A 26,091-nucleotide genomic window follows, 5' to 3' on the forward strand; every position below is an offset into this window, starting at 1 on the left:
TAGAGAGATTGCACATACTTTCAATTTTTTTTTCTTATACATGTTTAACAAATCTCTATTAACAGTTTATGCCTTTCTATTACAAAAGAATTGTTTCTCTGGTTGTCATGGATATTTTAACTCTGAACACAGCTGTTTTATCATGGTATAACCCAGAATTGTTTTAAATTGGTGTATGTTCTTGCAAGTCCTTATAAAGTGTACACAGAAAATATATCTTTATTCAATGTTGTCTGTGAACTTAAGTGACTTTTTTTACACTTGGTAATATGTAATGAGTTTAGACTTTTCTGCTTAGGAAGGATAGATAGGGGTGATGTGAAAATACTTTCTGTACAATGTGTGTTCACATGTATATCTGTTTTTTGTATGTGTAAAATACATAACATAAGTATTATAACTCTAGCCATTTTGAATTCCACAAACTAAAGGAATATCCTATGTCAGTAATTTAAATTCATTTCACGTGCAAACCATATAATTGAATTATTTCTTTTAAAAATGGAAGAGGTCAAATAATTTTGATTCCAGAAGCAAGTAATTTATTGCTAAAACAACGTAAATTTTTGTTTAACTACTATTACAGTATAAGCCTTAACACGGTATGAATAATCAATTGGAATGTTGAATTTTATGTAACTAAATTTGAACACTCAAAAGGAGAATTTTATATGGTTATAGCAATATAAAGGCTTAAATTGAGACAAAACTTGCAACATCTATAAATTGTTATCTTTCAAAACTTGGAACAAAAAGATTTGAATCAAGAAATGCTTTCATAAACAAAATGATGCAAGAGTTTTCAGATCTTTACGACTTAGGAGTTGTAGAGATCAGTTTCTGAATTTGATTCAAAGCTCCTCTTCTTTTTTTTTACTTTTTAAAACAGCTTATTGTAACTTGACATTCGTCTTTGACATAAAATATCATTTAATAAAACCTGATGATAGATAGCTTGGTCACTATTTGCTGACTAAATTTTCAACATATTGTAAAAATGAGAATGGAAATGGGGAATGTATTCATTATAACATGATTTCATATTTCATTGCAGAGAGTATTATTTTCCCTTGGTGGATCTTTTCTGTTTTACGCCAATCATTTCAAAGTTTACAGTTCATTTTGTGCTAGTCACACTCGATCTCAGAAAATTCTTAATCCAGGTAAGAAATTATTTACATACTTTTCAGAGAGTAACCATGTCAATTCACGATATAAAAGGAACAAATGTGATGTGAAATAAAAGCTGATTTATTAAACAACATCCATAGCTTTTTATAACTGTCATGTATATACTATCAAACCATGAAATGTTCCTTTGTGAAAGAAAAAACAAGTTTCATTGAAATCTACTTCCTGGTTTAGGTCCTGTATTTCAGATTGTAGGTAATGCTTTCACAGCAGGAGGCAACTAATCTGTCTATGTACACAGTTTTGCTTCTTTTTGAGTTCATGTTGTCCCAAAGTTGTTTTTTTCTTCACTTATTGTTATTCAAAATGCTATTGTGATATTTAAACATCTGTAAACTGCTGTTGGCTAGTAAAGGCAGTAGTTGCATAACATTGACACTTACTACTTCTTTGTCAGATGATGGATATAACAAAGAGATGTGGTGTAATTAAACAAGCCTTATTTTATTACATTGTAGTAATTAAATAGTTGAAAAAGCAAAACAATAGCTGTAAAATACAAGTTAACATAACCTTATACTATAAACCAATTTATTTTTTGGTGATTTTTTTTTAGTGTTAAGCCCTATCAAGCTATTCATTTTTGAAAAAAAAGTAAACTGCTCTTAAATATTAGTAGCTTTACAGTATACTTATAGGACTAGATAGGCAATAAGCATAAATATATTTGTTTTACAGTATCTGAAATAAACCAGTCACTAAAGGAATTCCTGCAGGCTCGTAATCCTAAACAACAACATTCAGCAACATTAGAGTCATACCTGATCAAACCCATACAACGAATACTCAAATATCCACTGTTACTACAACAACTGTGTAATCTGACTGACGATGACACAGACGAACACTATCATTTGTCAGGTAGGTATATATAGCGTATGGCTTATAGGGATCAAACCCACTACAACTAATACTCAAATATCTACTGTTACTACAACAATTGTGTAATCTGACTGACGATGACACAGACAAACACTATCATTTGTCAGGTAGGTATATATAGTGTATGCCTTATAGGTATCAAACCCACTACAACTAATACTAAATCCACTGTTACTACAACAATTGTGTAATCTGACTGACAATGACACAGACGAACACTATCATTTGTCAGGTAGGTATATATAGTGTATGGCTTATAGGGATCAAACCCACTACAACTAATACTCAAATATCCACTGTTACTACAACAATTGTGTAATCTGACTGACGATGACACAGACGAACACTATCATTTGTCAGGTAGGTATTTTGTTTATCCAATCACTAAACTCTTGAAAGTGGAGCATCTCTTTTCCTGTTCTAGAGTAATGTCCCTTTACAAAATGAAAAATCACTGATTTTTTTCGTTTCCATTCTTTAACTTAAGATTGCCTAAACCAATTGTTATGAAACTTGTACACAATGTTTATAACAACAAATCTCAGATATAGGATGAATTAGGGTAGCGTCTCTTTTACGGTTCTTGAGTTATGTCCCTTTATAAAGTTATATGCAAGCAAGGGCATCATCTGTGTCACATTGACACATTCCACATTTATTTTTGTTACCGAAAAGAAAGTGAACTAGTTGGCTTATTCATTTATATTTAGTTTCACCTTCTTTTTTTTTGTCATATGTTCTATACACAATATATTTAACTCTTTTATGGGGGTCAAAAATTTACTGAAAGAATATAACTCTAGATAAAATTTAGACAATGTCTGGCATTACCATTGTTTGATTGCCATTTCTAAATTATAATTTCAGAGGCACTTAAAGGTATGGAAGCAGTGGCAGAACACATAAATGAAATGCAGAAAATCTTTGAAGAATATGGATCTGTGTTTGATGAATTATCTAAAATGTTTAAAGAAATTCATCCTCAGAAAAAGGTAAATAGTAATTCAATATATGGGATTATGAATTAAGAAATTACTAGCAAATGTTTTAAAGTGAATGGGTTTTGTTTGAGTCTTACTACTTTCTATAAAAAGGGTATTCTTAGGGCTTTCTTTAAAAAGGGTATTCTTAGGGCTTTCTTTAAAAAGGGCGTTCTTAGGGCTTTTTATGAATACCTAGGCATTTTTAACTTCATTTTAAAAGTCATCTCCAATTTTTCTGGTTCTGAGGGTGACCTTTATGTTCAGGTTTAACTATATTACATTGCTATACAAGAACATTGATAACAGTGGAAATATCTTAATTGTGCTGTATTTATTCAGATCTAAAGGTATTGCCTGATAAAGATCATTGTTTTACATCTGACTTGATACTCCATAATATATAAACACAACTGAAATATTAAAACTACATTGTATCTAATAAGAATTAAGCCTCAGATATAATAAGAATTAATAGGATTTTTAAATTTATTCATATAACTTTTCGTACATAAATGACAGTGCATCATAAGCCTCTAAAGGCTGGTTAGTAAAAATATGTATAGATTATAACATGCCCTTTTCCATATTGGCCCTGGTATCATCCAGAGACTCCCATATTGGCCTCGAGGCTTTAGCCGAGGGCTCATATGGGTCGAGGGATGATACCCAGGCCAATATGGGTCGTCAATTATAACAATTTAATGAAACAAAAAAAAGTAAAATCTTAAACATTTTCACAAACGTGTCGTGAAGGACGAAATGACGTCACATCATTTGGAATCGGGGCACAATATCAATATACTCTTTTTTGCCAAGGGCAATTTTAGGTTATTGCATATTCAAAACCTAAGGTATTCATAACAAATATGTGATAAACATGTTTATTGACTGCATATGTATTAAAAATGGTAATATATTGTATTGTATACCCGTGTGTACCAAGTTGTACTTTAAAATAAAAATATATAACTGTCTATATACTGTTTGTTATTACAGCCAGTAGATCTGAGTGTTGGGGAGTTACAGATGTACGGTACAGTAGAATGGTGCAATATATGTGATAGTCTTGGCAAAGTCAAGAAGAACTTGGACCTAGAAAACATTGTGTTTGTCTTTAAGACTGGAGTTGTCTTTCTTTGTCGAGAAAGGATAAAGAGAAGAAAATCAAAGGTTTGTACATTGATTTTTATAAGCTAACTAGTTTTGTTCCTTTGATTAATCAAGGATGCAGTGGATGTTTTATGTTGGTAATTTCTTAAAGTATATTTTCTAATTAAAGGAACTTGTAATTCTGATCTTCTTAATAGCCATCTCCATGGTTACTGTGGATTGTTTGCATTAAATTAACCTTAGTGATATATGTAATTTTAAATCTTCAATTACAATCAGGTAAATTAATCAACTTCAGGTATTTCTTCAAGACAAATAGACAATATCATGCAATCACAGAAGGTTTCACTAGTCATAATACATTAGCAGTGAGATAATTGATTTCCAGTTAATATAAAGTTTATTTAAATGAAAGTGAAATCATGTAAAACTTTGAAGTTTTTGCAAAAATTCCAGTAATGACAGATTGATGCATAGAACCTGAATACAAATATTAAAATAAAAAATGGGGAGGGGGAGGGTGAGGGGAAGAATTCAGTAATTGTGTTTGTTATATATGCCAACAGTGTTACAAACCTGAACCTTCTATTCTATTAACGTATAATTAAAAAGGTTCATCTGTTTTTCTACATATTGAATATTATAGGGTAATTCTAAGATTAGTGGTTCAGATCCAGTATTTGAGTTCCATGAAAGATTCCGGACTCTGATCCCTGTTCAAGAGGTACAAGTGCAGGGAGGTCGGGTCAGTGATATAGACAGACATTACTGGTGGGACCTGATCCACTGCAGATCAGATAAAGATGGACGACCAGAAAGAGTGTACCAGTTCTGTAACAGGTAAAAGGTTACATAATGGTTCACGCGAAATGAATTTCGTGTGGAAACATATGAGTCATTGATTCTTATTATATGGCATCAAGTTTCATCTGGTAATATCATACCTTGTGCTTTCTGTTCCTATGACATTTGTCTTTCTGTTTGCTGAAATCTTTTTGGAAATTTCATGCACATTTATAGAAATTTATTTGCAATTATACCTAGATAAATACAGGGTTGCAAATAGTGAGCCACAAGCTTACCTCTAATGTTGAAACAAGCTTTTTCAAATTGATATAAATGCATGAATTCATTTTTAGCTCACCTGGCCCAAAAGGCCAAGTGAGCTTTTTTCATCACCTTGCGTCCGTCATTGTCATCAACTTTTACAAAAATCTTCTCCTCTGAAACTACTGGGCCAAATTTAACCAAACTTTGCCACAATCACCCTTGGGGTATCTAGTTTAAAAATAAGTGGCGTGACCCGGCCAACTAACCAAGATGGCCACCATGGCTAAAAATAGAACATAGGGGGGTAAAATGTAGATTTTGGCTTATAACTTTGAAACCAAAGCATTTAGAGCAAATCTGTCAAAGGGTAAAATTGTCTATTAGGTCAAGACCTATCTTCCCTGAAATTTTCAGACAAATCAGACAACCCGTTGTTGGGTTGCTGCCACCAAATTAGTAATTTTAAGGAAAATTTTGCAGTTTTTGGTTATTATCTTGAATATTATTATGGATGGAGATAAACTGTAAACAGCAATAATGTTCAGCAAAGTTAGATTTACAATTAAGTCAAACATGACCAAAATTTTCAAATGAATCCTTGAGGAGTTATTGCCCTTTATGTAAATTTTTAACCATTTTCATAAATTTTTGTAAATTTTTAGAAAATATTTTCCACTGTAATTAACTGTTCATTGTAGATAGAGATAATTGTAGCAACAAGAATGTTCAGTAAGTAAGGTCTACAAACACATCACCCTCACCAAAACACAATTTGTCATGAATTTATCTGTATCCATTGTTTAATATGCACATAGACCAAGGTGAGCGACACAGGCCCTTGAATGCCTCTAGTTAGGGATACGATTGCTTTCAAGCAATCTGTAGACTTATACCATTGGCTCAGAGCCATGCCCTCACGTCAACAGTTTTATTCTAAACATTAAGGAACATCTCAGATTCTTATGATTGTGTTGCTTTAAAAGGTAAAAACAAACAAAGGGATTGAACTTAAACAACTTTCCTTTAATGTTCTTCTCATCATCTTCATGTTTGATATTTCCCTTGACTTATATGCATAGGAAGAATATAAAGAAATAGAGAACCATCTAGGTCGTTTAATTAACATTAATATACGTTCTTGCTCCAGGGTTTGTTGAGGTTATTATGCGCATGCGTATAGTTTTCTGGACTTCACTGAAGGGGTATTAGATTGAATGGTTGCTCTGGATTCCCAACTCAATTGATTAATTTAAAACTCATGGGATACTTTCTATGTATGTCTGCTATTAAGGGTTATTGTTGTTGCATAATTTAAAATCATGTGCATCATTTAAATTGAAATAAATGTAGTCCACATTGTAAAGGTGTAACTACAACACCCCTTCAGGCAAAATTGAGTCTTCCATATTATCGTTTCGAGTTGTCTCCCTTCTGGAAGTAACTTCCGTCAATTCTGACCATACAACACGTCAAGAAAAATTAACTTGTTCTGTCGATAAACGTCGTATTATATTAAAAACGATCGCAATTTAAACAGAGGAATGTGTACGGAAAGGTGTCATGACCACTGACCCAAAGGAGATTAGGAATGAGGTTCCTCCTAGAATTAACATAGGAAAATATGAAGTGAAATCCCTTTTCTCACTCTGAGTCAATGTTTAATTGACTGCTGTGGAATTGATAGTACAAAAATAAAACACAATAGGCCTAAGTACATTGTTCATACACTTTTATCCGGGATTGGCTATTTTGTAACTATTCAGATTACGAAATTACATTTTACATGTGCAGTTGAATAAGTTTTGAAAATGACATTATCCAGCTACTTGTATACATGTGTCAATGAAAACAATGAAAATCGTATCGTATCCCTCAGAGCAATCTGCTCTTTGATTTATATATATATGTATAAGGCCGTTAGTTTTCTCGTTTGAATTGTTTTACATTGCTCATTGTTGAAGGCTGTAGAGTGACCTATAGTTGTTAATTTCTGGGTCATTTTGGTCTCTTGTGGAGAGTTGTCTTATTGGCAATCATACCACATCTTTTTTATATGAATACAGACTGAACTTAAAAAAAATTCTTTCTGACACCTATGTTGTACTATTATCTTGACCTAGCATAATAATCAGTACATTGTTGTTATATACTTTTTGAGATTTCTAATGTAACCTATATATCTATTTTTTTAGTTCTGTAGAGGCCAAATCAGATTTTATGAAGATCATAAGACAGACAATCAGAGAAAGTGTTCGCAAAATGACTTTACCACCAGGCTCCCAGCCTGCAAAAGGCAGTTATGCCCCTTTTGGTGGTCAGAGATTACAAAAACTTCCTTCAAATATACGGACGTTAAGTAAATTGAGAAAAGGAAGTGCAAAAAGTACTGACGTGGACAGACATTCAGCAGAATTTGAGGAGAAAATAAATGTGTTAGAAAGTGAAGATTCTTCAGCATTCAGGATTCGTAGTCGAACGGTTGGGGATTTAAATGATATGGAAAATGATGAGGACAATAATGTTTATAAACCTGGCTCATCAGAACCTCAAATTTGTATTGATACAAAAAGTTCGTGTTCATCTAATTCTAGTCTTAGTTCAAGTAGTAAAGCAAGTGGATCAGCGGCTAAATTAACACAGGCAAGTGGCAATCCGTTAACATTTTCATCAGGTAATCTGTCACAGTTAGAGGGTTCCCCTGTGTGGAAACCACGAAATGAATCTAATGTGATGGTTCACAAAGGGCCACATTTATGTGTTCCCAGCAGTGCTATAAGTAGTAGTTTAGTTAATAGTGCCATGTTAAATAATAATTTATCAAATAAGTTTCCTGATATCAAAGACACTGAATGTTGACCTTCCGTTGTCAAATTTATAATTCATAAAGTTTCATTTTATTGTATATTTGGTAGTGTTCAATATTAGACAAAGTCTACTTTTCCAATGACAGAATAATTTTAATTATTTCAAGGATGCATAACAGTTTAAATTAGGAAATAGAGAAACATATAATCTAGGAAAAAGAAAAGAAATTTTGTTTTATTTTTATTCATAACAAAGTTTTGTTCCAAAGTTTCTAAGATAACATACTCATATGCTTTTGCTGAAATAAAAATAGTATGAAGTATTTATTCAGATAATTGAATAGAATATTTATATGAAATAACAGCATTTATGTTGGATAATATGGGAATTAACAATATAATACTCAAGAACCTAAGTTAATCATATATTTTGTTTTACCCATGAATTGGATATCAAGCTACATATAAAAGTTGCCATATACATGTTTCTATCAACATCTAATATGATGTATATCAGAAACCATTGCTTTTCACTTTTGTGTATAATATTCATTTAGAAACATTTTTTAAAATCGTATCATGAATTCTAGCTTGCAGAAGTAGTTAACTGTATGGGCAATCAACAGTATTAAAATTTGACTTTTGTTCAGTATTAAAAACTTTGTCTGGAAATGACACCTTAATGTTTCAGCACAAAGATTGTTTACTTTTTCACTGTCCTGTTTGCTCACTTTAATCAAGTAACAACAGCCATAGCATGTCATGTTAAAGGGGCTTTGATGGAAAGAAAAGCTATTCAAATCAGAAGTAAATTGTAATATTTTCTTTTACTTTGAAAAACATAAACTAAAATACTTTTCAAGACATGCTAAAATAATTCAGTTCTTCATCAAGGAAATGCCTTATACCAAGTGCATTTCCCTACAAAAGCTGAAGATTTTATTGTCAGTTATTTCCGTACATACAAGAAAAGTAACAAAGATTATTTTCCTTTTTCACTGCCGTGTTCACTCACTCTAATACATAAACAACAGCTATGATCTGTCATGTAAAAGGGCTTTGATGGAAAGAAAAGCAATTCAAATCAGAAAAATATTGTAATATTTCAGTTTGACAGTTTAGACAAAATCTAAAATAATTCAGTTTTACGTCAAGAAAAGACCTAGTATCAAGTGCATTGCCATAGAAAAGCTGTAAATTTATTATCAGTTGTTTCCATACATACAAGAAAAATAACTACTCAAAGTAATTTTGAAAGAACATAGAATTTTTATAGAAACAAAAAAAAATCAATAGATATTTATGGTAATAAAATCATCATGCATTAAAAAGAATATTAAGATATGGAAATAACATGTAAATCTTTGCGTGGAACATATTAACTAATCTAATTACGATTTTACACAACAATATAAGTTTTGACAGAATTGTGGACTAATTTCCACTGTTTCTATTGACATCTTGTTACAGTATGTTGTATGGTTATTGATCCAGATAGACAGGAAATCAGTCCATTGAAATATAACGTAACAAACACGTATAAGGTGTCACCACACGCCATTATCTTCATGTAACCTACAATGCCTCAGTAATCTTATTTGTTTGTTTTTTCATGTTTTCAGTCAGTTTAATATTAAGGTAATTATATATCTCAGTCTACTTGATGCATTTGTGATGGAAATGTCAACCAATTCCCAGCCTTTGGTTAACTATTAGTATCGTCATCAGCTTGAAAATATTGTTTTTGATCTATTTTTTTATTTCTGTAAAATTTTGTTACAAATCAATATATTTGAAAAAACAATGATTTTATTTTCAAAGATTTAAAAGTCATTCAGTCCTTTTCTGAAGTATCAGCATTCAAAATCACTACTTTATTAATCAATGACATTATTTTCAAGCTAAATGTACAATTGATCTCCATTTTATAAAAGGCCATAAATGTCCTAAGGTGCTGGAATTATCAGTATTTGCATGTTTTAACTTTGGTTGATGGTGCCATATATAGACTCCACACCAATTGCATATTGATTTTAAACATTACTATTGCAAGCCTTGTATAGTTTCCAAGCTTTAAGTGAATCAGGGGTTTAACGGATCACAAATTTGTATTATCCATGCCGAAATGGAGTAGTTGCACTAGATACCAATTCGACATAATGGACTGTGTCAACCTCATCATAGTGTCCAGTAAATACAAAGTAACTGTCCAAACTCTCATTTAATTCTCAACTTTTTGTTGTCAACATGCAGTGGTTATATTATTTTTTAAAAGTCTCTATAAACTTTTATATTTCCATATATTAGCTCTCAAATTGTGCTTCCATTAAAGCTAAAACCTATCATTGTTACTTGTTCTATAGGGAAAAAAGATATCCTAAGTGACTACAGGAATATAATATTAATACAGTAGATCTCTATTAATATAAATGTTATAGGCTAAAAAAAATTACTTTGTTATTTATTTGGAATTACGTCGTGAGGTTTATTTACTAAATAACCTGGAGCATATTGGTTGATCCAAGTGAATATGATGCTGTGTTCGATTCATAAATAAATGTACCAGGTCTGTTCTTATACAGTTTTTGAACCTCCTATCATGGAACAGGAATTTTGTAATGTTTTATTTGATTAAGCCCTGTTTTGCTTTTGGAGTTGCTGGTCAGCACCATATCATGCATTATAAATCATTGTACAAACATCTATCATCTGTATATATACCTGTATATATTGTTACCATGGGAACGTGCAATGGGAACTAATTTAACAAGCATGTTGGTCTTTTTATTATATCCTCTTTTTATAGTGCTTAATCATTTTCATATATATGTAATTATGGAAATTTTAATATATGCATTTAAACATTATTTACATATTTAAAGCATGTACATTAAAATAAAGTATGTAATATAGAAACAAACTAAATTGTAGTTGTGGAATTTTGTCTCGCCTAGAAGTAGAGTTTTTCTTGTATGGCAAAATAGATGTTTGTCATTTTCATCCATATGGTGAATTTAATTATTCAAATTTTCCATATCGGTCATGTAACTTATTATTGTAATTTTCTTTTTGTTAATTTTATATAAGCTTTGTGATACCACTTATAATTAGATCTGATTGTACTATTTATTAATTGATAAATTTAGTCAGTTCAGGAATATAAAAGGAAAATTTATATCAGTGAAAAATGTATTGATACTATTAAAAGAAAACATTAAATTGGAATTGAAAAACATATTTTGATAGTTGGGTATGTGTGTAAAGTACACATGTTATCATTGTTTATATTCTAATAGTGAGGCATTTGTGTAATACACATATTTTTCCATTGCTGTTGAGAAAATATGTATACAGACCTTTCAAACATGTATGCTGTAGGAAGATAAAATTCTCATGTCGTTCCTGATCTGTTGAATTTGGAAAACATCACAAATACAAACTTTTATTTAACTTTTGAAGTCCATAGTGTTCAATAAGTATCAGCAACAGTTTCAAATTATATTTTGTTATGTTGAAAAATAAGAAGACTGCTGAAGAAAACTGTAGAGTAGCTAAAAGCTTTATGCTTTGTTGGATGTTGGCTCATGTAACATGTTTAAGAAAGTCCCATCTTACATGGGAAAAGACCAATTTAAAAATGGTTCAAATTTTTGAGACAAAATTTGAAAATTGACATCTTTAATAATGATCAGGAATGGCAGGTTTGAATCATAAACTAGTAACCTAGAAACACAATACTCAAGCAGTTTATTTACTTTTGTAACAGGAAAGAAGAAAAGAATCATTAATTGGTGCAGATTGTGTATTTGTTTGGAAAATAATTGGAAGACATTTGTTATTGTTTTTTTTATATTTAAGAATTGCATATATTATCATTCTGTTGTGTTCATACAAATACAGTGCATTTTATGTTCATTCAGAATATATATTCAGGATGGAGCAACATAAAAATATGTAAATTTATGTGACAAATTTAACAGCCAGATCTTAGAAAGGCTAGTCTTATAGCTTTGGTGCATCTTTTCCCTTCACATTGATAACTTTACAGCAGTTTTTTCTTTCTCTTTCTAAAAGATAACATCTTTATTACCATGTTTTGTTTTTTCATAATTTCTTCTTACCTTTAAATAATTTTGTTCCCCAAGAGTCAAGTGTAAGAGTCAAGACACTTGACCAACATCATTGAAATTGTTATATGACTGCACTTTTTCAACAAGTTTTTGAATAACAAATTTCATTTCGTTTTGTTTGAAAATCTGTAGTACATTTTATCACACCTTTTGGAATAGAATTATTTCCATTAAATATCTAAAAAAAAAACTTTGAACACAATATACTATTTAAAAGGTAGGCAGAACATCTAAGATCTTCATAGAGATTGTCTCCAAAAAGGCCTGTTGTATATTCTTAAAGATTTATACATTTACAGTGTAACCTGTGCTATCCGACACACTGGAGGACCAGAAAAAAATGTCAGATTAAGCAGGGTGTCGGTCCACTCAGATTTTTTCTGCAAGGGTAGGCATATTTTGGGACCATGAAAATGTGTCGGTTTAAGCAGGATGTTGGAGTACTCAGGTGTTGGATTAGGCAGGTTACATGTAGTAGGTTATCATCTTTGTGTGGACAAGAGAACACTTAATGGCCTGCATTAATACAGTAAAAAAGTTTGAGGAAAGGAATGGAGAGAAAAAACATGTTTTTGGAATGACTATATGAATTTTAAGAAAGCTAGAAAAAAATTTGCCATTCTTTGTTTCATAGGAGATAGAAAATACAGAAATTTCATTTTAATTCAATTCTTTTTAACAATTTGCTGTAACTTGAAATAGCAGAGGAGAACATGGTGCACACAACAAATGAAAAAAAAAGGCATTTTAAAAACCAAAAATAGAATTTAAAAACAATACTTTTTTTATTCTGACAAGTATCGAATAAGTTTTACAAGAAGAAAATTTATGGGAAAGACATTGAACTTTTTTTAAATCTAAAATGCTGTTCTTAAAAATGATTGAACAAATTTGTGAGATGCAATATATTGTTTGTTTTGTTTTATATTTCTATCAATGTTTTACAATCATTTTTTTTCATTTTTTATGTCAACATTTAAAACTGTTAGAATTTTTAGTACAGTGTCCCTCTAGGTGTTAGTTACTATAAATAGATCAGGGAATCTCCGAAATTTACATATCAGATTTGACAGAATTCTCTTTCTTTTGTTTTAAATAGCAGATCTTGATATTATGTTGTTGACAATCTTTTTATTGCAATCTATCATTTGTCAGTCATTTGTTTTCATTATTGTAAACATTAAAATGGTTAATTTATTTATACATATGTGTTAATTATTTATGTATTATGTTCCATAACAGCAAAGATAAAGAAATGACTTCTGGCATACACTAAATGATAAACTGAAACACTTTACTTTGCCTTTCTTCTGATATCAGTTTGTTAATCCACGTCTTGAAGAAAACACGTTGATAGAGTTCAACATAAGATTCTTCTTTGCAGGACTTGAAGTTTTGCTCCTGCTATTTTAATGTTTGATTATTTGATTGCTGTTTGCTAAAATCCAGTGGCAATGATTTCATGCATGTTTAGGACGATTTAAATGTTTGTACATGACTGACTAGTTAGTTTGTTTCTCAGACCAAAATACAGACTTTCCATAGAAACACATGAACTTCCTCATTTCTGTTGAATGAATATGAAATAAAGGCAACAGTAGTATACTGCTGTTTAAGAGTCATAAATCAATTGAGAGAAAACAAATCCGGGAATTGATAGACACACACATTCTAATGCATACTCATTCTATTGATCAGTATCACTTGTGGTCTTATCTGCTTTATTAGACAATAATAACTTCAAGTTGAATCAACAATATCCAGCAAAAATAAATATGAGAAAATAAATCAACTTGAGGAACACTTACCATTGGCAAAACATGGACCTTGAGTGCTGTATAATGGATACTATGTTGAACCTGATTCCAGCCCCGGTATTAGTTTAATGTTTATGAAACACACGTCTGGCATTACAAATACAAGCCAGTATCTGAGTTTATTTACAACCACTGGGTCGATGCCACTGCTGGTGGAGTTTTAATTCTACAATGGTATCACCAGCCCAGTAGTCAGCACAGAAACATGAATTATCATTGATATGGTCATATTCATAAATTAACTGTTTACAAAACTTTTGAATTTTTGAAATCCTAAGGCTTTTCTACCTCAGGAATAGATTACGTTAGCTGTATTTGACAAAACTTTTAGGAATTTTGGTCCTTATTGCTTTCAACTTTTTACTTTATTTGACCTTCTTAACTTTTATGGATTCAAGTGTCACTGATGAGTCTTTTGTAGACAATGCGTGCCTTGCGTAAGTACAAAAGTTAATCCTGGTATCTATGATGAGTTTATTTGATGATTAATTTTGGAGCAAATAGTACATTGTTAAACTAACAAAAAAAAATCAAACCCGTTTTCACATTCACTGGCCTTACAATTAGAAAAGATGAAAAACGAACTCATAAAGGAATGGAATTAAAGTGATCACAAGAGTTGCATTTGATATCTGCAATGTATACAAATGCGCCAAACAGAAGATATCAAAGTACCTACAACAGAAGAGAATCAAATAATACATTCATAAAACAATTCAATGAAAAGAGAATAGACAGTTGAAACGTAAAAGATATATAATTTGTCCTTCTGTGGAATGTTAACTACATGTAATCACTGCGTTTGGCATCAGTTTTAACAGTATACAAATTTTATTCCACTTCACATGTGTTGACCTGATACTGGCACATACGTTATGGTGTATGATTGTATTGTATTATAGATCAGATATCAGTCTCCTTCCAGTTGATTTCTAATCAACTTAATTTTGAGTGAATTTACATTCTAATTTCTTCAATAAGTTTTCATCTCCATACTTGAGCTACATTGTAGCCGAGACTCCTGTAACACATTTGTAATAGTAGTCTCACACTGTAGGTATGGCAATGGTATTTTAATAGTAATTTGGATGATTGTATTCCGCTCTCATTTGAGTTTCTGTCTGGTTGGCATTTGTATCTCTTATTTTCAGCTTACCTGAATGATAATTAGGCGACATTTGAAATATTTATGTGTATTGAGAAGGTAGGTGTTCTGTGGATAACACATCAATATGTGTTAATTATTTTCTGTAAATAGTTAATAAATTGTGTTCTAGTTGACTCATCTTAACTAACCTTTGACTTTTACTGTGTCATCAATTTTTATTTTGTCAAATAGAAACTTGAGAAAGAACTGTTTCACTGTTACGTATTTCCCGATACCAACTGATCTGTAAAGTTGTGACTGGCAAAGTCCAAGGCGATAGCTTATAAGAATTGGGGATTTAAAACGGAACTTTGCTTCAAACATAAGTTGTACAAAGAATGAAGCTTCGAAAGTTCTGTTTTATATCAGAAAGTAAAATCACAAAAATACTATACTCCTAGGAAAATTCAAAACAGAAAGTCCCTAACCAAATGGCAAAAGTTCAAACACATCAAACGAATGGACAACTGTAATATTCCCGACTTGGTACAGGCATTTTCTTATGTTGAAAATGGTGGATTAAACCTGGTTATATAGCTAGCTAAAGCTCTCAATTGTATGGCATAAAATTCCAAATGACTTCTGTATTATCAGTAGACTGTCATTAATGGAGACATCATGAAAAGTAGGAAATGTAAAAGAAGGATGGTCACATGGATGCGTCTACGTTGAGCAACACTTGGATGTAGCCTTGGTTTTTATAGACCCATTAGTATTTAAATTCAGTCTGTATCAAGGAAACAACATGGTTTACTCATTTAAAGACATTTATAATATCTAGCTTTAGCAAACTAGTTTAAAAGTGCTTACATTTTGGTGCCCATTTGTGGCTTTCGGCTGTTTTTTGCTCTCATGTCTCTTAGGTCAAGTTGTTGTCTCTTTGACACAATCACCATTTCAATTCTCAATTTTATACTTTGGATTGAGACAGTACAGTAATCAAAGGTACCAGGATTATAATTTTGTATGCCAGACTCGCGTTTCGTCTACATAATACTCATCAGTGACGCTCATATCAAAATAGTTATAAAACCAAACAAAGTACAAAGTTAGAGCATTGAGGATCCAAATTTCCAAAAGGTACAGATCAGAATCTATGAAAACAGATTGTTTTATCCTGAATAAAGAATCGAGTTTAAATATGAAGACAAACATTCGAATAAAAGTAGAGATAACAGGAAGAGTTTATGTGCAGGATAATTGTTTGGATTCTTTCCCTTCATTAACGCTGTCATGAAGTGTTTTGCATTTTTTACCATTAAGTCATTAACAAAGCGAAGGCGATAGCCTTTGAAAAAAACTTTAATAGAATATTTCATGGATGATAGCTGATATATGTCGTAACTACAATCCTGTCCCCTTTTCCAAGAATGTGACCATTCGAATTATACTTATCGGATTTGTACTACCACGAGCATGATGGATGCCAAATGTGGAGCAGGTGATCTGCTTACCCTTCAGAAGCATATCCTGTTTTTGGTGGCGTACGTGACTCAGTCTTTAATTTTTTTTTATATTTTGTTTTGTGCACTATTGTTTGTCTGTTTGTCTTTTTCTTTTTTAGCCATGTCGTTTTCAGTCTATTTTCGATTTATGAATTTGAATGCACCTTTGGTATCTTTCACCTCCATTTATACATTCCCTTGAAAATGACTTTTTACTCTCTTAGTATCTTTAAAATTAATATCAGGTGATATTGTCTATATCGACCAACCCGTTAAAAGAAAGGTAAATTAAGCGGTTTTTTTTGCAGTAAAATATAACCAACATTAATATATTCACTGGTTTACTTCCTTAAACGGCAAATTCGTATGTGTGCTTTGAAAACTCTGATAGCTTATTTTGCTAATTGTTTTTCATTCATCTCATTTTAAGTTTTTTGGCAAAGAAAATGGTTAATAAGCTAGATATAATGTCTGTACCTGTGATGCGATAATTAAAGCTGAAAATTTGCTCTTGAAAATATTTTTTTGTTTCGCCAATAAAGTTAATCAATGGGTTGTAGGCATATTACGTCCTTTTAATAGCACACTTGTTCCTGTATTGTTAAACAGACAAATAATAGTACAGAAGACACAACTTAAAAAATTTAAGACTAAGCAACACGAACCCAACCCAAGACTCGGGTGCTCCAAAAAAAAAAAAAACAAAAAAAAATATTTAAACCATAACAAAGCTACAAGACCATACAACATAAATGGTTCAGTTCTTAATGAAATACACGAACAAATAACATTGATATTACAGCTTATTTAAAATAGTCATTTGACGCTATGCAAACTCACAAAATTAGACAAAAGTCGCTCAAGCTTTTGAAAAGGAAGACAAACATATAGAAGTAATACATAATAAACCAATTGCATTAACTTGCATATGTTGCAAGTAAATGGAACACCTAGATACAAAGCTTTCCATCCTGATACATGTACAGTGCTACCTGTCACTAAAAATAAACAACATAAACAACTCAGCTACATTTTAAATGATAATAAATTAATAATACACTTGAATCTTTAACATAATCATAGTAACTTGATATCACAATACAGTACAACATCAAATGTAACCAAACATCTAACTGTCATAATATCCTAAGGTAACAAATCACTGGGTTTTCTAAAACGCAAATTAAAAACAACTCAAATAAATAAACAATCATTCCTAGCACTCGTCCGACCCAACTTTAATATTATTGTTCTCATCATACAGTGTTATCCACAAATTTGTTCTAATGTTGTCATTGCTCAAAATAATGATATATTTGCAAATCTGGAACTCGAAACAGGATAAAGTAAATATTAAACAGTAACACACACAACAAAAATAAAATACCACATAACTCTTCATTTGAAAACAAAAGTTAAAACAGAACTTTTTGACAACTCCTGACTAAAACCAATTGAACAGATGCAATCATTGATATCATGTCGTACATCTCAAAATTAACAACCGAGTTTTTCTTCGAAAAAATCAAATGTTAAAAGATGTCGTCAGATCATTATCAAGTTATTACACGGACCACGCTTTAAGTATCACTTTTCGCTATTTAAAGGTCTACAACTCAACAAGGAGTTTCTCGCTACATTGAAGACCCATTAGTGTCCTTCGGCTGTTGTCTGCTCTATGATCGGGGGTTTTGTCGCTTTTACACATTCCCCATTTCCATTCTCAATTTTATTTTAAAGATAAAAGCTAAAATCGTAAACATCAAACTTGACCTTCATTATGTCACAGGAAACAACATATTTAATTTTGATTTCGTCAAAGCGTTTCTATTTTAATGAACGGACACTGTTTGACAGTCGCCCGCCCGGATGCCCACCAACACATCTACCGTACATTCCAATACCAATATCCGACTTGTCCTACGAAATCCGATTAAAATAAAGGCAACAGTAGTATACCGCTGTTCAAAAGTCATAAATCGATGAGAGAAAAAAAACTACAACCAAGGGAAACACAGTATTAAAAAAAAGGCATAAAATTATAAAGTATTGTTTCCATTTTTTCCGTTTCCGTGTAGCAACATTCAAACCACGCCTACATATGGAGTGTATATATACCAGATGAAACGATATTCCAGAGCATGCAATTCCTATCATGATTTCCTTGATGGAGGGCTGCTGCTAACAAAGAAGCTAGTAAACCAGTAATTGATTTTTTTTTATCACAACTGGATATATATTGGTATACAGATTAAAACCTTAACATTCTGTCGTTTATTATAATTTGGCATTGCATATGGCCATAATTTTCTCAGACTGTTTATGACATTCTTACACTTAAAATCTGTTGAATGTGTACTGATTGATAATTGAGTATGGAAAAACTTGATTCATTCAGTAGTTGTTAACTATCGGCTTCTAACTATTGTTCAGTTACTGTGAATAATCATAGATCGCCAATTTGTGTCTTTTGTTTATTTCTTAATTATTTATTTGTTTGGGGTTGGCTTTTTGTCCATCAAAGGAGTGAAACCCTTTCCAAACTGATTTTTAAACGTTGGTTCTATATTGTGGTGTTGTACCACAGTCCAGTAATTCAGTGGTTATAGTAGGTTGTTACCTATCATATTTTGTTTCGTTTATTTTATATTTTGGGAAATACAGTGAGTTTGGTTTTTTTAATAAAATTGTTAACTCATTTTTTTCCTTTCAGGGCCTTTATAACTTACTATGTAGTCTTGGTGTTGCTCATAGTTGGAGCTCGTATCGTGACCTAAAAGTACTATCATACACATATCTTCTTATTTGATAGTGTTCGATTGAGTACTAGAAAAACGCATGCAAGTACTCGGATTTGTTTAGTAAATTATTTTTATTTATTCTGACACTAGTCGCATCGATAACGAATAATTTATTTAACCAATCACCATCCCACAAAGGGAACTTACCAAATTATTGAGATGACGTATTTCTATCTGAAGTGTAAAAACTATATAAAAAACTGTTTCCATAAAATTGTAAAGTTATTAACGTATAAAACATTTTCAAAAACTTTAAACATTCCGACTCTATTTAGGTTATAAGTAGATACAATATAAGATTTGCTTCACCATCATAGCAAATAATCATAACAAAAACAGTCTGTTGACAAAACATATTTACATTTATAAAATAGCATACATAAAAGCATAATACAGGAAAACACTTTACTCTTTAAAAAAAATAGTAAGGGTTCCGTGGAACCCAGTGACTCGCCTACTTTTGCTGTTAATTGCAGGCTCATCAAAAATAAGGAAATAATGCAATAGAATTATTCCTCTTGATACTATCTTTTGATTGTAAGAAGCTTCTGCCCAAGTTAAAAAATCCAGGATAGCTTATGAATCTAATGTTAACTGGAAGACAAACTAAGTTCATTTATAAGTAAAATACAGATATACAGGTACAAAATTTTAACAAAATTTCCTTCTAGATACTAGCTTTTGAAATACGGAAAAATGTAGTTTTATGTTTTAATACAAAATTTACTTCTGCATACTTTCTTATAATCATAAACAAACTTCTGTCCAAGTTTGGTACAAACTCATGATAGTTTAAGAAAGAAATCAAAATATTAAAAACTTTTTAACCACAGAGTGAATGTAATGTTTCCCGGCAGAAAAACTAAGTCTATTTATAAGTATAATACGGAAAAAATGGAATTTTATTTTTACAAAATTTACTTCTGGATACTTTCTTATAATCATAAACAAGCTTCTGTCTAAGGTTGGTACAAACTCCGGATAGTTTAAGAAAGTTATTAAAATTTTAATAACTCTAACCACAGAGTGAATGTAATGTTTCCCGGCAGAAAAACTAAGTCCATTTATAGTATAATACGAAAAGAAATCGAATTTTATTTTTACACAATTTAGTTCTGGATACTATCTTATGATCCTAAACAAGCTTCTGTCAAAGTTTGGTACACATCCACTATAGTTTAAGAAAGTTATTAAAATTTCAAAAACTTTAACCACAGAGTGAATATTTGTGGACGACGCCGACGCCGACGCCGACGGAATGTAGGATCGCTATATCTCGCTTTTTCGACTAAAGTCAAAGGCTCGACAAAAATTAAAAAAACAACAAAAAACCATATAAATCACAATCGGTTTAAAAATTAACAAACGCCACAAGTACAATTTAAATATACACTGTATATCAAATAAATCAATATTCTTAAAGCAGGATCATAGTATTCAACCTGACGATAAGAAATTATGCAGTTCTTCACTCTAATAAAGATTACATCACATCAAAAAATATATCAAACATCGTTATTATATAGATACACGAGAGAAGATTTTTAGCGATACTGAAATCAAAGTTTAAAAATGTATACCTAAAAAAGAAATAGGATAACTGATCGCCATGCGCACAACACATATTTCTAGAATAAGATGCTCTTTTTTCAATCCGTCAGGAACGCTCGTATACAGATGTCGGAAAGCCAACAATATAAAATATTAAATTGCCCCACTTAGTAGATGTCAACTGTCTTGTGTCATCAATATATGAATAAAGACGATTTATAATTTGACTTATATGAAAGGTGAATTATTTCGCCTTAATTTATTTAAAGCCATATATTGACTAATGAACCGTCATTTTTTCAAAGTTCACAAATAACGGAACACTATACATGTTTAGAAATAAAGGCAACATTAGTAACAGGGACTTTCCGTTTTGAATTTTTCTTTTACTTTTAATACCGCTGTTGAGAAGTCAGTAATCAATTAAGAGAAACAAATCCGGATTACTAACTTAAATCGAGAGAAACAGACACATCAGCTATAAGAAGAAAACAACGAACAACATTTAAAACTGCACTGCAAACCAAAAAAAAACAACGAACGACAACGTACATGGAAACGGACTATTTGATACCAACTTCCATAATCCCGACTTGATACAGGTCATTTTTAATAAAAAAAAAATAAAATAAAAAAAATGACTGGCTGAACCTGGTTTGAACGCTTACCAAAACCTCCCGCTATTTTTTTTGGCAATGTTAAATATATCGCTATAATGACAACACTACGTGACAGAAGTACAATACAAACAAACGCAAGACCACTCAGCACAGAAAATGCATAAATAAATAATATAATGGTACATTGCAACGTGTATACTGCAGAATAACACATTCACGACAACACAGGGCAAACACAGTGACGTATTATTGAGACGTATATAAAATATTTTTAAATTTCTAACAATAATTTGAACGAGATTAAAAATTCACAATTCTAGGGCAAAAATTCAAAATACTAAGAACTAGTTAGAATTAGGAAAAATTGACTAGTTCTAGTTCTGCAAAATCATTTGTTTCGTCACTGAATAAAAAACACTGATGATACGGATAGTTTTAAGTACATGGCAGTCATTTACATCAACCAATCAAATAGTCAGAATCATTTATGAAATACAAAAGAAAACTATCATTAAGTATGTATCTTTCGTTACTTATAGAAAGTGTTTCATAGCAATAAATGTTGAAAAATTTGTAGTCATCTGGTTATACATAAGAGTTATTGAAATAATCCCTGAACTACAATTATATCACTTAATAATAGCCTAATCAATTTGACATATTAACACTTTTCCGGTGTCATAACTTGTTAACAAAAATCTGTTACTATTCTCTTCAAATTGAAGAACCCACAAACACGTACCCGGTTTGGAAGCAAATGATGAAATAGGAATTACTCTAATCAGTTCACATGTCGGAGTTAACTGATGAATAGCGTTAGAATGATGTCCTGCTACATAAATGTTGTTTTCAAAGTCAGTACCATAAGTGAACGGGTGTTGGTCTGTTTTGTACGAAAAGGTACCTTCTGGAGACACACGTTTGATTGAATGAGAATTTGCATAGTAAATATAATCATTTTTACTAGTGCAACATACAAAATAAATCGATTCAGATGATTCTGCAATCCGAATTCTTTTGAACGAAGAATCCAACCATGATATGCCAGAGTTATTATAAGTAGAACTTATATATTCGTTATCAACAAAGCTCAAACCATATGTATTTACATCGGCACTAAATGTGTTCTGCAGAGTAAGTGACTGAGCGTTAATTATATGAATCTGAGTTGAATTTGTTGCCACTGCAACAGTCCAATCAACAACTTTTGTTATGTCACTTGATGTTCCTGGAATTCTAAGTTCTCCTATTTGAGTTCCTCTGTCATCGTATTTGATAACCTTTCCGTTGTAATCAGAAAGTAAAACATAACCATTGAGAAATATCCCACTGATTTGTTTTCCGCCAATTACGTCTATTGTGAATAATAGTTTGACCTTGCCTGAATGAAAATTGACCGTCCTCATTCCCTTTGGCCATTTCATGGTGGAACCTTTTAAAGTTATTCGACCGAGGGACGTAATTTCAGACATTGGGTTATTTGGTTCAAACGATATTGATGTGTCCTTTATTTCTCTTGCCAGTTTTGACACTCTTTTGTCAAATTGTGGAAGGTTTTCTAAAATCTCTTCCATCTTTACTAAGCAATGCAGCTCTGATCCGTCAGCGATACAAGCGTCAATTATATTCTTCCAATTCATGAAATTACTTTTCAAACTAGACAGTTCAGTTATTTCATCATTCATCTTAATGGTTACTTGTTTCTTCGAATTCATCAGTTCGTCTCGTAAATTTTCCTCAAGTGATTTTACGTGTCTAATAAGATTGTCTCTCAACGTCTCAATTTTCGAAAGAACAGTATCTGTGTCCGTTTCGAAAGTTTTTATATTCTGTTCAAGTTTTTGAAGTACATCTTCCAAGTTTTCATTACTTTCTTGTAACCTTTTGACCAGGTCTTTGACTTTTTCAGACTCCTTAATTCTGTACAAGGCTTTGTCTATTGTAACAACTTGTTCACATTTCCTGTGGTGAACTGTTGCGCAAAGGGTACAACACGGTTTACTGTGATCTTTACAATACACCTCTATTGTTTTCTGTGGGTGTTCGTTGCATGCTACTAAACCAGAAAGAGACAACGAACTATTTTCGCTCACATCTTTTATTTGAATTACTTTATGCTCAATGCTCATTTTAAAGTATTTGTGACTTTCTTCGCAACTATCACAGTATGCCTCTTCACAAACGGTACACCAGGACACTGCTTTTATAGATTTATTTTTACGTTCACAAGCATTGCATTGTTTCACTGCTAGTTTTAATTCTCTCTGATCAATCAGCGAAACGACAAAATGATTCCCAGGTAATTGTTTTGCCCAAGTGTTCGCTTTTCCTTGACACTCCTCAATCCGAACTGGTCGACGACAAATCGGACATTTGAAAGTTTCAGGTTTATCCTCCTTCACCGACGACACTACATACGTATGTATACATGTTTCACAGAACGTATGGAGACAGGGTAGATACTTTGGTACTTTAAATGTCTCAAGACAAATGGTACACGTTAACAAATCACCATAACTTTCCTTTACCTTCGCGTTTTCCAAGTCAGCAGACGTCGCCATTTTGTATAACAGTATAAAACTTCCTGGTTCATAGATCAATATGTATCTATATTTAACTTTAGTAAAGTCTTTACATAACAACGTTATCATATGTGGTTGGCTTCATTTATATCGCAATTTTTCTGTGACCAGTAAAATGGTTGAGTTTTCTCAGTTTTTGTTTCGTCCAGTTTTGATGCAGTTATTTGTTTATTTTTCGATGCCGAAATGCATAAAATCTTTATTTACCTTTAAAAAACATCAAAATTGCAACAATTAATCTGTTAGATAGCCCATCTATGCATTGGTGTTGACGTCGTCAAAACAGATAGTAGACAATCTATAAATACATTTACACTCCAAATTGTATATTACGATCACTGTTGAGACAAACGAAAACAGCTTTTATAAGAGAAGTGACATTTGAACAAAAACATACATACATATATATATATATATATATATATATATATATATATATATATATATAACATCTTCATGCCTTATATATCATGTACTGTATGACGACGCTAAATTAAAACTGACGAGGAAAGGTAACACCCGGCCACCGAAAGCTTCATTTTTATGAAGCCCAGGTGGTCGTGTGGTCTAGCGCGCCGGATACAGTGCAGGCGATTTGGTGTCACGATCGAAATCTCAGTAGCATGGGTTCGAATCCCGGCGAGAAAAGAACAAAAAATTTGCAAAAGCAAATTTACAGATCTTACATTGTTGGGTTGATGTTTAGACGAGTTGTATATATCTATAATGAGAAAAGAAAGGAAAATATTTTGTTTGTAATAGGTTTTACTCATTGGTATCTGTTTTTTTCTTCTTCATCCAATTGTATTTATTTATTCTGTCAACTTTTCATTTAAGGTGTCAACTTATTTTCTTTACATCATTTTTCAGTCCATTTATGCCAATGAATATCTTTTCCAACAATCCCAGTCGAACTTTTTTTTATTTTTGAACTACTCAAAGGTAACACACAATGCATTGAGGGAATCATATGAACATGGATGTGCCAGCTTTGTGTAAATAAACTCACCATAGATACCAATAGTTTGTACGTTAGACGTGTGTGTCGTTTACAAAGAACACCAGTGACGTTCGAATGCAAAAAGTGTTTTTTAAAACATGTTTGAAAAATAAGGCCAAATATATTGCGAATTTAAGAGCATGAAGGAGCCAAAATCTAGAAAGCTTTAAAAAAATAATCTAAGGTGATCTATTCAAGGGGTATAACATCCTTAGTATTTCAAGAATAGCAAATGAAGAATAATGGGAGATAATATATAATGAGACGTGATCATCTTTCATTTTCTACACATCTGGCCTATCAAACTTTCACGCATTGAATTAATGTTAAAAATAATAGGTTGCTATTGTTGTCAAATCGTATTTCCTACAGCTACAGGGTTTAGAAGCGAAGGCAATGTTGAACTAGGAACTATTATTTTTAGGTCACAGTAGGAGTAAGCGTCCTACGCATGCCCTGCAACATATATGTTATCGTTGAAGTCAATACCATACGTAAGCAAATATCATTTACTTCTGTGTGAAAAAATTACCACAGGGGGGTATATTGCATGATCTCTTTCCATGTGTATATACACATTGACGCAACATATAAAATGTACGGATTTGTCAGAACTTTCTTCCGAATTCTGTGAAAAGTAGAATCATACCTGCTGTATGTTTATAAACAGGATCAGCAGATATATATTCGGTAAATTCACTATACAAACAACATATTGTGGCATCAGTAAATATTTTTGTTAAGAGTAAATTTATATGATTTTAAATAATGTGAATCTAAGTTTGATTTTTTACCCAATCAACAGTCCAATAATACATTGTAATAAGCACTTCCCGTTCATATCTTTATGAAGGAATTTCTATAAAGCATTTGACTGATACAAAAAAAAATCCATTTGTTTCCACCCATTTAGTAAACAATAATCTGTAACATTAATATTTTTAATAAAAATGTCTATTTTGAGGGAAAACTCACTAA

At 31.6% G+C, this 26,091-nt stretch overlaps 2 protein-coding genes across 11 annotated transcripts in view; one reads left to right on the forward strand and one right to left on the reverse strand.

Annotated features, from left to right (window-relative positions):
- LOC143048264 (protein still life, isoform SIF type 1-like) overlaps positions 1 to 13,353 on the forward strand; it is a 96,671-nt gene extending 83,318 nt beyond the window's left edge. For 8 of the 10 annotated variants that reach the window (XM_076221834.1, XM_076221833.1, XM_076221835.1 and 5 more), the window contains 6 exons: positions 1,055 to 1,163; positions 1,870 to 2,052; positions 2,941 to 3,065; positions 4,053 to 4,226; positions 4,813 to 5,006; positions 7,409 to 9,791. In XM_076221834.1, the coding sequence (XP_076077949.1) occupies positions 1,055 to 1,163; positions 1,870 to 2,052; positions 2,941 to 3,065; positions 4,053 to 4,226; positions 4,813 to 5,006; positions 7,409 to 8,072 (1,449 nt within the window). In that variant the 3' untranslated portion in view covers positions 8,073 to 9,791. Of the gene's footprint in view, positions 1 to 1,054; positions 1,164 to 1,869; positions 2,053 to 2,940; positions 3,066 to 4,052; positions 4,227 to 4,812; positions 5,007 to 7,408; positions 9,792 to 11,786 lie in introns of those variants that run through there. The other 2 variants (XM_076221840.1, XR_012969773.1) reach the window with 2 other exon arrangements.
- Positions 13,354 to 21,954: 8,601 nt separating this feature from the next.
- LOC143048263 (E3 ubiquitin-protein ligase TRIM45-like) lies at positions 21,955 to 24,092 on the reverse strand. Its single transcript, XM_076221831.1, has one exon. The coding sequence runs from the start codon at positions 24,090 to 24,092 to the stop codon at positions 22,176 to 22,178; it is 1,917 nt and encodes a 638-aa protein (XP_076077946.1). The 3' UTR covers positions 21,955 to 22,175.
- Between the last annotated feature and the right edge of the window lie 1,999 nt (positions 24,093 to 26,091).

The sequence above is a fragment of the Mytilus galloprovincialis genome, chromosome 10 (genome assembly GCF_965363235.1).
Source record: "Mytilus galloprovincialis chromosome 10, xbMytGall1.hap1.1, whole genome shotgun sequence".
Classification (NCBI taxonomy): Eukaryota; Metazoa; Mollusca; class Bivalvia; order Mytilida; family Mytilidae; genus Mytilus; species Mytilus galloprovincialis.

What these genes read in the sequence shown, in the direction of transcription:
- LOC143048263 (XM_076221831.1), bottom strand. Translation starts at nt 24,092, where the DNA reads ATGGCGACGTCTGCTGACTTGGAAAACGCGAAGGTAAAGGAAAGTTAT.